This window comes from Choristoneura fumiferana, chromosome 18 (genome assembly GCF_025370935.1).
Source record: "Choristoneura fumiferana chromosome 18, NRCan_CFum_1, whole genome shotgun sequence".
In the NCBI taxonomy this organism is placed as follows: Eukaryota; Metazoa; Arthropoda; class Insecta; order Lepidoptera; family Tortricidae; genus Choristoneura; species Choristoneura fumiferana.
The window spans coordinates 7,223,268-7,239,811 of record NC_133489.1 but is presented as its reverse complement, the minus strand read 5'-3'; the positions used below and the strand labels follow the sequence as shown (position 1 = coordinate 7,239,811).

Sequence of the window (16,544 nt, the reverse complement as noted above, 5' to 3'; positions counted from 1 at the left end):
TAACTGACGGTTAAAATGTGATGCCATCTTCCAATCTATTAAAACAAAAACAAAATAGAGACGGCATTATAGTTAACACTATTCAATGGATACTTGAACAGCCCCTTAAGTGGATTTTGACAGAAATATCAAAAAGTAAAATAAAAAACATTTAAATTTAAAAAATCAAAATCCCGACTGCCTTAAAAACTAACAGGAAGAAATAAGTTTAGTGGTCTAAGGGGCTGTTTCACCATCCGAATGCAGCGTGCGAATTGACCTAAAGCAGCTTTACTATAAAGCACAAGATCTGTAATTCTCAAGTACAAACTGATATTTTATTTATTACCCAGATGGCGAGCTCCGTCCCCGGAAGAGACCCCGGCGGTCACCGCCCTCGGACGAGGAGCCACCCGACGACGCCGATGATGACAGCTCCTGGAACCTCATGGGCGCAGCCCTAGAGAGGGATTCTTAGCTGAATGATGCCACCAGTTTCCTTTGATTATGTTCATGCTGAATAAATTAATGATTGCGTTTATTGTTTGTTTTTTTTTATGTAATGAAGTGAAACAAAGATTTGCTTGCCCTGATTAGCTGAAAATTATTACCAAGGTCATATGAAAACTTTTGTTAGGAAAAAAATATTGTGAGTTATTGGGTCAGGGAAGGTTTTTGAGAATTTGCAGTGGACACCCTGTGTCCCAGTCAGACAATGATATAAGTTTTGAACAATACACTCAAATTAAATTTGAATTATGTAAATTATCAAAAATTGGATGGAGCCACTTTTCCTAATTATCTATCCTAATCCAACCTTTAGTAGTATACCACAATGTATGAGATATTTAATTTTTTAATATTTTGGAAAGGAAAAGCATTAAAGCAAGATATTAACATAATCATGGGGCTCAGGCCTGAAATGTCTGTTTTCGTAAATTGTACAATTCTCAAAACGTCTGCCTTTTTACAATGTTTAGCACTTCTATTTAGTCAGCTTTCTCAAATTGTCTGATATTTAAAATGTGTACAATCTCAGGAAGTCGTCTATTCATAATATTTACATTCCTATAATATTAGCATTACCATAATTTCTGCTTTCCCGTTATGATCACTTTTTTAAATAGGCTATAGTCTTGTTATGTTTGTTTTCCCATAATGTCTGCTTTATTTTCAAAACAATTTTCCAAGGGATTTTCGTAGTTTAGTTTTTTACTAAAATCAATGCTAATAAATGCGAAAGTAACTCTGTCTGTCTGTTACTCTTTCACGGCTAAACCGCTGTACCGATTAAGATGAAATTTGAAGACCATGATTAGAGACATTTTGGGAATGAGACTTTTCTGGAATGCCAACGTCATAAGAAGGCGGATATTTTGAGGTTGCAGACATTTTGAGAATAAGCACTTTCTGAAAAGCGAACATTATACAAAAACTGTCAGTCTTGGAGACAGGCAATTTTATATAACTGATATTTTGAGAAGCTGACATTATGCAAAAGACGTGTTGACATTCTGAAAAGCAGACATTTTGCGAAAAATACATTTTAGGAAAACGGATATTTCAGGCCTGAGCCAATCATGGGTTAAATAAATAAAGAGATAACACCTAATTCATTTATTTATCTACCATTATTTTAATGATTACAAAACTAAACAACAAATTACTTAAATAGCATATGGATCGTTTTCATCAAAAACATGGAACTTTGTATATGTTGGCTTTGAGGAGAAATCCTTCTTATTATCCTGCCAGCCTCTAGGGGGGTGCTTTCTTATAATCAAATGTGGATTTCAGCTTGCCATACAGTTCCACATCTCTGTCAATATCTTCTCTGTACCTTTCTTTAGCAACTTTTTTGCCAGTCACAGGATCTGTGACATCACCAAATGGATATACCACTTCTTTAACCTCGTGTGTGATAAGCTTCGTCAGCTTCTGTGGCAGTGCCTGTATCAGGACTATATCTCCAGTCTTACATTTTTTTTCAGGATCATGGCAAAAGTAGAATTCGTCTTTTCTGAAGTACTGTAACCAAATATATTTAATTTATAGAGAACTAACCTAAGATATCATAACTAACTATAACAATGAAAACTATAAAAAGAATACCCCATCTAAAAGATCTGCTTGTGGCAGGGGTTACATGATGCTGGCTGCATTACCCTTTTGGACTGCAAGTGAGATCCACTGGGATAAGTACGCACCAGCTCTTGGGTCCCCCCAGAAGCGTCAACCAACCGGGACGACAGGGCCTTTATAAAAGACTTCATATCGGCTGACCTAGGGTCTCAACAGCAAGCGCTGCAAACTCGTAATCTTTTAATAAGGAGTACTAGCGGCGCTTGAATATTATAGCCTGATCAGCCGCAGCGCCGGCTTGTGAGCTAGTTGCCTGTATGTGGGACAAAGCGAAAGTATCAACGCATGTAGCGTCCCACACCAGGGCCCTACCGAGCTTCCATGGCACCAGGGTAACCCCGTCTGGACGCTTGCCATCGTCCCTTGCCATGCCGGCTGGCTTAAGCCGAAGGTACTTACTGAACTGAAGCAGAGGCAAGCGACCAACGTACTAAGTCATTGATGGTGCCATTACGGAACATGAGGCCGGCCGGCGCTCCTAGCACATGAATATGTTTTTAATTATAATTTAATTTCTGAATATTTGAAAAATTCCAGATTTTCATATTTAAATACAAAATTAGTACTAACCATTAGTAAATTTTCATCCAATTCTAACCTCTTCACTCTTATTTTTGCGGCATTTTGTTTAACAGCTGGCACGCATTGGCCCATTAAAAGGAATTTCCTTGCTGTTTCAGCAACATTGCGAGACATTTTTACCCAAAATTAAAAAGGGACAGTTATTCGTCCCTTTTTTATTTTATTTGATTGACAATATTTCAATTTCAATTGATTTTATGGGTGACACTCTTTCCCGACCAGGATAACACTGACATAGAAATACCGGCCCTGTTTTTTGTGTACACGCCCATAGAAACTGACAGGTGCTTCTATTGGCGTAGCGTATGTATATACGAAAAACAGGGTCGGTATTTCTATCCCAGTATTATCCGGGCCGGGAAAGTGTCACCTAACCAAGTGTCACCCGAATTTATTGAACAGACTGACACTGACAGTGTGAGAGAGTGCCAGAAGATCAAACAGAGGATCCAGAGGATTACATGTGCGCCGTTCCCGGTGTCGCGGGAATAGGAATGCTGACATAGCTAAACGCTTGTCGCTGTGCTGCCACAATAGATAAAGTTTTTTATTTATTTTTCCTATAGGCAAAAGAAAACATTAACTATACAGCCAACTGAGGCACAAAACTTACATAGAAGCCATCATTCAGTTCCCCACGGTACCTCGGTTTGTACTCCTCACTTACTCCTGCGCATTCATGAATGGTTTCATGCCGCGAGCTGTTTGCACATGACTGCTCAGCATGTGAATCTGAATCGCTCACTAAATAATTTTGTAAATTATAAATGTTTGTGCTGTGATCTGTATTATACGCATTATGCGTCGTAATCTGAGTATTCATTTAGAATTCTAGATAAATACTCAAAGGTGATACTAATCAAAATCTGTTTTTTAAGAAAATGGACCAAAAATTACAAAAATACCTTTAAGTCGTAACATTTATTCAACATGATTAGAAATAAAGCTAATAATTAACAATAGCTTATTTGTAGTAATTATACAAATATAATATACTTAGGTAGTAATAAAATGTCAAAAATATAAATGTCCTCCTCCTACTAATACAAACCTAGCAGAGCTGCAGGGCTACTACGAAACTCGGAACTCAAAGTTCGTGTCGTGCGGTCCCTCTAACACTTACACTGTTTCATACGAGAGCGAGAGGCACCGCATGACACGAACTTCGAGTTTCGAGTATCGTAGTAGCCCTGCTGGGCACAATAAAATGGGAACTAGTGTCGCCGAAAAATCGATAGTTTTAATCGGAAAAAGGCCATGCTTTTTACATTATTAGACATCAAAAATATCGATAGTATTGCACGAAAAGAGATATCGATACTATCGCTTTTGCTCAAATTATCGATAGTCTATCGAAACACTATCGATCGGCAACACTAATGGGAACTATATTTTCTGTCACTTAAATTTAGATTTGTCCACAGACTAATAAGAGGATTTGTCACTAAACTGCGATATCATAATTATTATATCTATCCATTAGAAATATATTGGTCATCAAATTAATCAAATCTGTCTCTAAGTATGAGTCATCAGATTAATGTAAACCTGTATCCTAAATTATAGTTTGATCATCAAACTTCGATCACCAAAATAATAGATCTAATGAATAGATCAGTTCCTTAATTCGATTCTTCTACCTATTCTACTAAGGCAGGTCTGGTTAGGTATGACGACGAGCGAAGCGAGGAGTGTTAGGTAGAACTGCGACCCTCAGTGCGTAAGGCGAGCTTGCCGCGCAAGCGGCCGGCAAAGTGCCAGAACCGAACATTTTTTGCTAATACTTTATGATGAATATAAATGATTGTAGTAGGTACTTACTTGAGTCTTGGATGTTTGTATTTATTTAAGTATATATGTATGTATGTATGTCTCGGGCACGAGAGTGAGTCTCGTATTAAATAATATTAACATAAGCGGGACGGCAACATACGAAGTTCGAATTTTGCACTTACAGACAAAAAATTTTTGAAAACCATCAGTTTTTATAATTTTAGCTCTAATATTTATGTACATGCAATTTCCGTTACATGTCGATATATGGACATTTAACGTTTGTACATCCATTTAACAGATTTTAACAAATTTAACCATTTAACACAGTAAATATTTTTTTTAAAGGTGCCAAGCTATGCTAGCAAGGGACATGGAATGGCTTATAAGGAATAACACAATTCTTACCCTACACCTTATCAATAACCATTATATACCAGGCTTAAATTGTCAGTAACATTATATCTTATGGAACCAATTTTGTGATTGGTTTTACAATAGTCACTAAGGCAGCTAAGGAAGATATGGCACCTAAAGTACCCACAGCACTGGGACTTAGTTTTGTAAAACCCAATGCTGTCAATGGTATGAATAAGTCACATGAATTTTTTAAACTATCAATGAATATATCTTTGTGACAGTTTATGAATGCATGTAAATGTTTCAAACTGGAAGATAAATTGAAGGATCTTGCAGAACCTTCGAGTAATTCAGAAGGTTTCAAGAAAGTAGACGCATTTAAGTCTAATACATGAAGTATCTCATAAATATCCCTTGCAAGGTTTACAATAATGGAGAGAAGCCAAAAACGGTTAGCAGTTCTGTTCCAGCTGTCAGAATCTGTTTTTAGGAAACCACTTTTAGTGAGCCATACTATGTGGTCTGCGTATAAATAGAGCCCGTGTGCTAGTTTGCTGACTGTCAGAGTGAACCTAAGGAATGGATCCTCAAGGTTCATGCTATCGAGAGCTGTGTAGCAGATGTCTATGCACCTTCCCAGTCGTAATACTGAAAATAGGAAAAATCTATTTTAGTAGGTCCCAGATAGTTGAAAAGGCATGTTGTGAATAAACCAACACTAAGTTTCAGAAAAAAGGTACCTACTTCTTGTATGTAATTGACTCTATTATTATATAGAGTATATAACTTTTATGGCACATAAGATGTTGATAAACTATGGAATATTAAGTTGTTTCTATGAATTTTACTATTATAATACAAGTAAGAACCTCTTGTTTTTTCACACATAGTATTCTTAATGGTTGTCCGGTCTCTATTAACAATATACTTATTAATCAAAAACCTAGATGATTATAATAAATTGACAATCTGGAACTAACATTTATGCATCTTCAAGTACCTATTTGGAACAAAAGCTGTTAACTCTTGCTGAGTAAGTCCATAAAATGAAAATATTTTTTAGTAATATAAACAATTGGTTATCTTATCTATAGTTTGCAATAGACTTCGCACTTTTGACTTAAGTACAAAATAAGTAAAAAAAGTACTTAAATTAAGTAGTAAGTAGTAGTTAAGTAGGTAGTAGTAGTTAAGATTATGTGTTACTAACAATCTATGGACCCTGGTCTGCAATAAATGTTTATTATTATTATTATTATGTTCTTTATTTTTCTTTCATTCTTAGGTTTAGGTTTTTATAATAGTTATAAAAATTAAAATACAGAAAAGTAAGTACATACAAAATAAAAATATAAACTACTATTATTATTATTATTAAGTGTCCTTTTTTTGTATCAACTACATATGTATATATTTATTGTTTTGTTTAGCTGTATTATTGTACTCGTAGTTGTTCAAAAATAAATATCTATTCTATTCTATTTCTATATACTTAATTTATACTAATAATACATAACATACTTAGTTTATACTTACTTTTACGGAAAGAGCTAAGTGTAAGTTCTAAATTTCTTATTCTATCTATAGAATATTTGTTGGCATTTCTTGCTTCTAGTTGATGCCATACTAAACGGCTGGTGTATTGAAATAATCTAAAAATTTAAAACAAACATGTTATTTTTTTGTGTAAATAATAATATTATGTATGGGCAGACTAGCAACAGTTGATATTTTGTGGCACGAAAAGCGGATGTAATAGCTATACATTATAAGCGCTTCTCTTGGAAACTTAACAATTGTAATTATAGATAGAATGTCAAGCACTTAGACTAAGCTCTGAATGAGATACTTAGAACATAAGATTCTGTGATTGTACTAATTACCTGGCTAACTTATCTCTGCCATTAGACTGATTGTTTACTTTTATTATTATATCCATATCGTAAGTGAACTTTAACCTCAGCTAAGTTTTAAAGAATTGCTTCTTAGAGTACTTGTCTCGTTTATGACGAATTTCTTTAACACTTTCTTTTATATTACACAGAAATTCAGTTTATCCGGTTCATTCATCCTCTATTATTTGTTATTGTTCACCGTAGTCCAAGTCCTAATTTGCTCCTAATTTCATAAACTTCAATCAAATTCTATCAATCAATTTTCGATGTTGTGCGTGTGTTGGTAGTGTACACTTGAAGTTGACGTTGACTTTGACTGACACTAACCAAGCCATAGTAAATAGTTACGTTTTTTTAGAGACTTCCTTTTGAAAAAGACAAAGGAAAGAGTCCAGTCAGCAAACTATGCACGGTCACATGACACATTGTCATGATTGGTCACGCAACATCAGGTTTCATATATCCATCTCCGTTGCTCGCGCTTAAAATTTACAAGATTTCATATTTCTAAGACTACAATTTGATTCGTTCTCTGTATTCTGGTTGGAAAGAGAAAGACGCGAATATTTTTAAAATTTCGCTGCGATTATTAATTTATTTATTACAATTTTTTAAGATGTAAACTCTTTATTGTACAGTGGCTGCTCCAATTGGTCTGAACATATTTTCTTTATTAAACATAACTTTGTAACAGTAACTTAAAATGTGCTTATTTTAAAAGGGCATAACTCCAAAACTACCACCACACAATAGATCCATTACTTTTGTCTAGTGTCTATAAAAAAAAAACACGAACACGTAAAAGCGGTCCCTCTAGCTCTCGTATTAAATAGTATAAGTGTCAGAGGGACCGCACGACACGAACTTCGAGTTTCGAGTTTCGGAGTAGCCCTGCAGTTGTCAAATTCAAAACTATGAGAGCTCCTTTTTCTGGTGAAAAAGGCAAAGGAATCATATCTATTCTGCGATAGTGTTGGCAAATTCAGATTTATTTTTTATTTTTTTTTGTATTTTTTAAAATATGGAGAAATAAATTAAATACATATTTGCCAATGTTCAGGAGGCGAAACTCTTTCGATTCCTGTAGTAATTTACAGGTGTTCAAAAAATGAAATCTTGTCAATTATTTGCTATCACACTCGCACAGACCATAAACAACTTTTTTTTTTGTGGAGACGTTATGTTTCCGCCTTATACTTTGCCAAGTTTATTTCGTTCGATTCAATCTTCAAGTGTCAACCAATCGATTGAAGGCAGATTACGAAAAAGTTTTTTTATGTGGGCAGCACTTAAATTAAGTAATGGCAAGAGAGAGGGCGAGGGGGCGAGGATAGGGGAAGGGGAACCGGCTGGCTGTGCAATGCTGAACAAATGCCGAAATCCGTTCCGTTTCGTGATTGAGCGTGACACCCGCCATTTTGATTTGTCAAGAAGAATGATAGTGACGCCTTTCCGTGTTTCTGTTTCTGTGAACTTGTAGTCATTGCAATTTAAATTGTGGAGTGGGTTGAGTGGTTGAGGAAAAGTGACTGTAATAGTTTGTGGTAAGACTAGTAACTTTCGTGGGTTGCAGTGTTAAATGTAATTTTCTGGTCTCTGGAACAAAGCGACATTTTGAAGTGACGTGTAATGTTGTGCATTTCAGATAGTGGTTCATCGTACTGAGTTTTCATGATTGGATTACCGCGTAGCGATAGAGATCGTATAACGGTGAAAATTCGTAATATGAAAAGGAGTTCGTCGCGGGACAGTATGCCGCGTTCGAAGAGGACTCGCAGTAGTATAGGCAGGTACGACGACAGCTCCGATGAGCGGGTCACGCCGGAACGGGTGCGCCGCCGTGTGCGCTCGCCGAGCCCCCGCGGCCGCTACGTGTCGCCGCACCGCGACGACTACGTACGTTCCCGCGAGCCGAGAGAGGAGTCTTCCAGACCCTACTATAAAGTGCTCTGTGTCAGTGCTCTCCACCCTAAAGCCTCCGATGAAATCGTGAAAGATACGTTGTATCGAGAATATAAGAAGTTTGGTGACTTCAGCATTAAAATTTCCCACGAATTAGACGAAAGAGTAGCTTATGTCTGTTTCCGTAGTGTAGAAGACGCGAGAGACGCCAAACATGCTAAGCCCAGAATTATTTTGTATGATAAAGTAGCTATTGTAGATCCAGTATATGAGCCTGTACGATCTGAGTACAGGAGCAGGCCTCGCAGTATTTCACCACCTGATTATGAGCGCCCTTATTCTTACACATGGTCTCCTGTACCAGAGAGACGTAGGCCACCTCCAGATGACAGAGCATATGGTATCCCACCTACTGTGCCTCCCCATCACAGAGATTTCCGACCACCTATGCATGAATATCCGATGGCCGGACCTCATGGACCACCAATGCATCATCGCCCACCCATGCATCACCCCCCCCATCCACACTATATGCCTCGGCCTTACATGCCCAGACCACATCATCCTCCTTTTGAGAAAATGGAAAACAAGAAAGATAAATTTCCTAACTATTTACACCATGTTCATCCAGAAGATGATCCACTAGCCACCAGAACCCTTTTTGCGGGAAATCTGGAAATAAACATATCTGATGAAGAGCTAAGACGTATATTTGGTCGATATGGAATTGTGGAAGATATTGACATTAAACGCCCTCCTCCGGGCACAGGAAATGCTTTTGCATTTGTAAGATACCAGACTCTTGATATGGCCCACAGGGCTAAAGTAGAGCTTTCTGGTCAATATATCGGTAAATTCCAATGTAAGATTGGATATGGTAAAGCCACACCTACTACACGTGTATGGGTTGGTGGCCTTGGACCATGGACTTCAGTGGCACAACTAGAGAGAGAGTTTGATCGATTTGGAGCTATTAAAAAAATAGAATATGCAAAAGGAGAGGCTCATGCCTACATTTTGTATGATTCCATTGATGCTGCTCAAGCAGCAGTAAAAGAAATGAGAGGTTTTGCTCTTGGTGGCCCAGATAGGCGTTTGCGCATTGATTTTGCTGATGTTGGCAATGGTGGTCCATATAGACCAAAAACATATGTCCCTCCAGTTGGTGAAGATGGTAGACCTGTGGAAGGCTATGAAGGTTACGAGGGAGGTACTTGGGAAGATGGTTATGCTTATGGCACACCTGGTTATAGAGGTAGAGGTGGACGGGGCCGTGGACGCGGGATGTACCGAGGTGTTTATCATGGTAGTGGAGACTACCGTGATGACGAGTGGCGCCGAACTGCTGCAGATGGCGATTATGAAGGGCGCATTCGTCGTTCTGGATCTCGGGAGCCTGGCGTGGACCGTTCACGCTCGCGTTCGCCTCGCCGTCGATCTCCTGATAGTGATTCTGATGGATCCCCACGTCGAAGTGGTGGCATGCTGGCTTCATCCAGAACACTGCCTGAAGTGGTACGCAAGGCCACTACAATTTGGAATGGAGCTCTAATACTTAAAAACTCGTTATTCCCGACAAAATTACATCTCACTGATGGAGATTCTGAAATTATTGATAGTCTCATGAAAGATGAAGATGGCAAGAACCAGCTTAGAATCACACAGAGACTGCGTTTGGACCAACCAAAATTAGATGATGTTCAAAAACGTATTGCTACTTCTAGTTCACATGCTATCTTTTTAGGTGTGGCAGGATCAACTGCATCTATTACCAATGAGGATACAAGTATCCAGACAAGACCCATGAGAAACTTGGTATCATACTTGAAGCAAAAAGAAGCAGCTGGTGTTATATCCTTACTAAATAAAGAGACTGAAGCCACAGGTGTGCTATATTCATTCCCTCCTTGTGACTTCTCAACAGACCTTCTTAAAAGAACATGTCACAATTTAACTGAGGAGAGTCTGAAAGAGGATCATCTGGTCATTGTTGTGGTGCGTGGTGGTTCGGCATAAGCAAGATAAAATAATCCATGTTAACTTGATTACTTAGCATAAGTTTTTCTTTAAGAATTTCTATATTTTCAAATATTTTTTTTATGTATTCTTGTGATGTGTAGTGCTGATGTGAGGTGTTTGGCAAAATTGTTTAGTGAAGGGTTTAACAACCCATAATGATAGTGCAAGTGCTGTGTTAGTTCACAGTTTTGTGTCCAGCAATAATTGTTACAGTTAAATGCTTAGGTGTTGTTAGGATTTACTTGCAAAACTGCAATCAAAATTTGATAAAACTAAATATGAACTAACAATTTTTAAGTGTATGTTTGTTTAAAATGATAAAAAAATCAGTTATAGTGTAACATTCAGTGTAAATTGTAGGTGAGGTGCTAGTGTAAGTGTGTGAAACTGCTAATAGATTACTTATTTCTTCCAAAGTTGTAGTTTTTTTATACCTTGTGGCAGTGAAAGCAGAAGTGTAGTTAAGTCTGTCCAGTGTCCAATTTGTGTGGTTAAAACATGTGTATTCTGCCAAAAGTAGTGTCACCGGGTTATTCTGAGGGGTTGTGATTCAGCTGCTAACTAAATGTGTTAACATTTCCAAATCCCACTGGTGTTGTGCTATTTTTTGTGCTTATAGACTTCATTGATGCCAAGGGCAAGTTAAAGTTTTGTGCAAAGGTGACTGAAAGAGCATAACAGACAGAGGTGTTAAGTTTGCAGTGATTAGTGCTCTGGTTAATGTTTTGTGTAAAAGTTGACTTTCATTGGTAAGTTTCACAAGATAACACTGGACATGGGAAATCTGACTTTAGGACTTCAGGCATGGGATTTTTTTTACTACGAAAGAGGGTCTTTTACTCCAGAATGAGTTACATTCCAAAGTATTGGATGGTTGTGACGTGAATTGCCTGCATAACAAATACATATTTATACTATCTGAATGCAAATTAATTCATATTAACCAATAGGGACATATAGGTTAGTGACTCCTGACTAGAGATGGGCCGAACATGGGTTTCACCGAATACGAATATTCGGCCGAATGTTCGGTAAAACTTTTACCGAACCGAATATTCGGCATAATTGATTCCTAACTAGAAACTAGAAATACGATTATTTTTTTGTTGAAATGTAATTTAATCATGCAACTCTTGATAAAAACAATAATTTCTCACCATAACGACCTGATTGATTAAATAAATAAATATCATAGGCACAGAAGAAATTAATAGTACTACGTACCTACAGAAGTTGCACTCCTTTGATCTTGAAGAAAGCCGCCGTTTTAATAGCCTACAGTGCTGCCTATTGTTCCGAACATACCTACCTGGCCAACTCGAGTGTAAGGGTTATCACTTTGTCAGAAAATTAAAAAATAATCCAACTAAACGTTTAGAAATGTTATTTATTAAGCGACTTCAAAAAACTTCTTTTGGTAATTTAAAAAATAGATAACCTCGAGTTCTTTTTTTTGTTTATTTCGACATTCGTCCACGCAACAGTTATAAGTATTACGATTCGCCGTTGTTACAAACAGTGCAGTGCAGTGTACCAACAGATGTAGTGAATAATGTTTTGCCGTCGTATTTTGTCGTAAAAGTTCGTATTATGTTGCTTTCTCAACTAGCTTACTGAAGTTTACTGAAGCTAATTGAGAAAGCAAGATAAATACGAACTTATTGGACAAAACACGATGGAAAAACATTATTCAGATCTGTACTGGTCTCACAAGCGATAACACAGATATTTAGGTAAGGATCGAAATATTCAAAGCAAGTGTCGCGTTCGCGTCACGCGTGTGCTCGCAGGCGCGCGGCAGCCCCCACAGCTTAGACAATCTCAAGTTGTCGCGCGCCGCGCTGTAGGTATGGACGATTGACGGATGCCTGTCACGGGACAATTCATACCAATTGACCTAGTCCCAAAGTAAGCTTAGCAAAGCTTGTGTTATGGGTACTAAGCAACGGATAAATATAATTATATAGATAGATACATACTTAAGTACATATTAAACATCCAAGACCCGAGAACAAACATTCGTATTTTTCATACAAATATCTGCCCCGACACGGGAATCGAACCCGGGACCTCAAGCTACGTAGTCAGGTTCTCTAACCACTGGCCATCTGGTCGTCTAAATTGATTATTATGATTATATTACCATAATATTTTATTATAAAGATCACTGTAATCTCACAAAGCTAAGTACATAAGCTACAGCACAGTACATATATAAGCTAAAGCAGTATGGAAGCTAGGCATAATTTTTGAGATAAATACCTACGCTCCAAGGGAGCGTTAGGGTTGTCCACTTATTTTTTGTAAAATTGAAAAAAATATGTTTAGTTCGCGCTGTATCTCGGACGGTCGAATAGCTAAAAAGAACTATTCTGAAAGTTCCGTATTATCAGATATTTTTCACCACTAAAACACGCGCTTTAAAAAAGGCAGATATTCAATTCGTTTTATTCCTATAATAATGGACGGATATTAAAATCTAGTAAATGTAGCCTCTTTTTTAATCTAAATGTAATAAAAAACAACTGAGAAACTGGTAGAGCGATAGTTAAGTCTCATAGAGCTCTAGTCAATACTCGGTTTAAGACGTGAGTTATCCGTTACAATATCATTATCAGCTATACACTGCACAATATTTTCTAGGCATGGTTTTTAATATCGCGGATTGTGTTTGGCGCACGCGATTGAAACAACGCAACGCGGCCACTACTCGTCTCGACGCGTCACACGCGACTGCACTGCAGTAGCAGTTCAGTACCGCGAGTCCCCTTCGGGCCGTGTAGAGCGCGCCTCTGTGTGGCGTTCGTTTCGATCGATTTGTTCGTAGCTTCCATACTGCTTTAGCTTATATATATACTGTGGCTACAGTGTCAACAAAAGCATAAAGCCTCACTATACCTACCTCATAAAAATAACACATTGTCATTTAACACTCAACTCATACATGGCTCAATACATTAAAAAGTTTGACTTTGCCGAACATTCGGTGATTTAGCCGAATATTCAGCTGAATACGAATATTCGGTAAACCTGCCGAATATGCCGAATACCGAATATAACGAATATTCGGCCCATCCCTACTCCACTCGTGATTGCTTAAATTTATTTACTTTACTGACATATGTTTTCCTTACTTTTAAAAAGCTGGGACACACTATTACACTTCTTTTTTTTCTGGGATATACACTTTTTACTGACGTTTATACTTACATATAGTAAGTAGGTAATTAAGGAGTTCCACAAGTTAGAGTAGAAAAAGTTGAAGGAGAAATCAACTAAATATCTCCTACAAAATTTATGTTTTAGTTTTATTAGAGAAATGTTCTTCAGCTCACTTCAGACGACCTTAGTCAGCAACAGCATGATATAGCTCTATAGTATTATACCTAACTTGACAAGTTCGTGTGTGACACTCTGTACTGTACATACAACCAGCCCTGTCGCAGGGAGCCTCTGCTTTTTTTTTTATAAGTGTGGCGCTAGAGGCGCTAGTGTAGCGTGAGGTCTCCGAAATGTCAAATGTCATAGTTTTTGGGTGAGCTACGCGGGTTTATTTATAATTGGAATAATATTGTGAATATTTTGCAATATCTGAAATTAATTATGGCAAATATGCGTTCCGGGGCAATGAATGTCTGTGTTTTGAGACAGTTTTGTCTTTCGGAAACCTTTGTCCTCCCTTTTTTCCGAACAAAACGGGGACTATGCAATACTGTGGCATACTCGATATTTTTATGGTACGGTTTTAGGGTGTATTAAATATGATTTGAATCTAAACTTTGTTTTCACGCCCGTAATAACAGACTTTGAAAGCCATACTTAAAAACCTCACGCAACAGTGCGCCATCTAGTGAGACAAAAAACGATAGCCCTCATTATCAGGTAGCCCAAAAAGTAACCGGACTCTATTGTCTTAAATTCATGTTGACAAATTGGCAATCCGTCTAAAAAGTAAAGTAGCCTAGAAGTTAATTTAGTATAAGCACCTAGTAATTTTTTTTTATCTAAGCGTCGTCGCTCAGCGGTGTCGGGGGACCGCTAAAGTTAATACTTTAAAAAATACAACATATGTAATTTAGTTTTCCGTTAACCTTAGCGGTCCCCCGACACCGACGACGCTTAGATAAAAAAAAAGATTACTAGGTAGGTACTTATACTAAATTAACTTAGGCAAATTTTGCGGTAAATGAGCATAGTCCCTGCGGGATAGGAATAAACGAATTCTTCGCAGATGAAGTCGCGGGCAACAGCTAGGTAGTACATAATTATTTTTTTCTTTTTAGTTGTCTTTTTTGGCGGCGTTTTTTTTTGGGTGTCGGGTTTTTTTTTAATTTACGTTTTTCTAATAAGACGAGTTGCTTATTAGGCGATCAACCTATTTCGACCACTCACATATACGTCGAATTCATAATAAGACAGTAGACAAAGTGATTTTCTGTCGAGTTTCTTCATAGACGAGTTACTTTTTTAACCCCCGACGCAAAAAGAGGGGTGTTATAAGTTTGACCGCTGTGTGTGTGTGTGTGTGTCTGTGTCTTGTCTGTGGTACCCTAGCTTTTAAACAGGTGAACCGATTTGAATGCGGTTTTTTTATTTGAAAGCAGGGTTTCTAGCGATAGTTCGTAGACATGTTTTATCAAAATCGGTTCAGCCGTTTTTGAGATATTGAACTTCGAAGTAACAATGTCGGGGGTTTTCCAACTTTGTTGGTTAGGTTATAGCCTAGTTGCTATTTCGTCCAGATGATTTTACGACGAGTTGATGCTGTAGACCGTAGATAACAAAAAATACATTTATGACTCATAGTACAATGAAATGTTGTCAATTGATTATTTTGGCTTATTTGCATAATCACTAGGACTAAATTAAGAAGGTAATTAATTACTAATTAATAAGGTAATAGTTAGGGCATAAAACGGTTTGATTTTTCTTTCAGATGTTTAGAAACTTTACACACTGTTCCTCTAATGACTCTCTAAAAGGAAGTAAGTATTAATTTGATTATTTAAAACTAGGTATTAAAATTGACTAAAGTATTGAGTATCTAACGTCTAACGCTGTTCAAAACATGATTCTAGGTAAGTATTTTATTTTATTTATTTTATTTATTTAAGTATATATTACATTCAACTTTACTTGATCAAACAGAAAATAGGCAAATCATGAACTGTTTTGTTGGTTTTACTTTGTTTATCGATTTATGAATCAGTTTAGTTATTATTAAGTTCAAACAAACATAACTAAGTACATAATTAAGTTAATTAAGTAGGTAGGTACAACTATTTCGCAGGTCTTCATACATCCTTTTCATTGGGTATTCACTATTTACGAAAGTAAACAGTACGTAAGTAAATCAATGGCGCGTCTTAGAATTCCTAATAGGTATCCAGCTCAACGCTGCTGAAATCTGCAAAGAAGAAAATGTAACCGGCTGACAATGGAGTTAAATACCTAGGGCACTAGAAAACACAAAGTGCAATTGAGAAAATTTTCTAGTCAAATCTGTGAATAAATAATAATAAAATATTTTTATTTATATAAAAGTTTTATTTAACAACTCTTCCATCTTAAATTTAGAGCTTTGCACACCGCGTTTTTCTTTCCTTATAGCAGCCATACAACTCACGTGCGTAACGCGTTGGTATCGATAAAAACGCGCGTCGAGCGTTTTAAAAACGCAGTGTGCAAAGTCCCTTTGGAATGCAATCTTTTAGAAACATTGGCTTTATACAAGCAACTTTTTTTAGGTTGAAACCCCGATCTTGTTTTCTCGTTTATACAACACGGCTTGCGAGGTTTTTCAGTAGTAAATGCATAATACAAATTGTATGAAGTATTCAATACAATGTCCGGGGGGTGGGGGGCTGCTACTCTAACTCACAGACTACTCAG

General features: G+C 37.1%; 2 protein-coding genes and 1 pseudogene across 2 annotated transcripts; 1 reads left to right on the top strand and 2 right to left on the bottom strand.

Moving 5' to 3' along the window:
- Positions 1-1,608: 1,608 nt before the first annotated feature.
- On the bottom strand, positions 1,609-2,911 carry LOC141438083 (small ribosomal subunit protein uS17m-like; annotated as a pseudogene).
- A 1,856-nt stretch (positions 2,912-4,767) lies between these two features.
- On the bottom strand, positions 4,768-6,964 carry LOC141438038 (peroxisomal membrane protein 11B-like). The gene is made up of 3 exons (XM_074101685.1): positions 6,720-6,964; positions 6,373-6,488; positions 4,768-5,484 (listed from the first exon to the last, which is right to left on the bottom strand). The coding sequence occupies exons 1-3, from the start codon at positions 6,773-6,775 to the stop codon at positions 4,943-4,945; spliced, it is 714 nt and encodes a 237-aa protein (XP_073957786.1). The 5' UTR covers positions 6,776-6,964; the 3' UTR covers positions 4,768-4,942.
- A 1,101-nt stretch (positions 6,965-8,065) lies between these two features.
- Positions 8,066-11,068, top strand: LOC141437747 (RNA-binding protein spenito-like). The gene is made up of 2 exons (XM_074101238.1): positions 8,066-8,275; positions 8,377-11,068. The coding sequence occupies exon 2, from the start codon at positions 8,403-8,405 to the stop codon at positions 10,647-10,649; it is 2,247 nt and encodes a 748-aa protein (XP_073957339.1). The 5' UTR covers positions 8,066-8,275; positions 8,377-8,402; the 3' UTR covers positions 10,650-11,068.
- Positions 11,069-16,544: the final 5,476 nt, after the last annotated feature.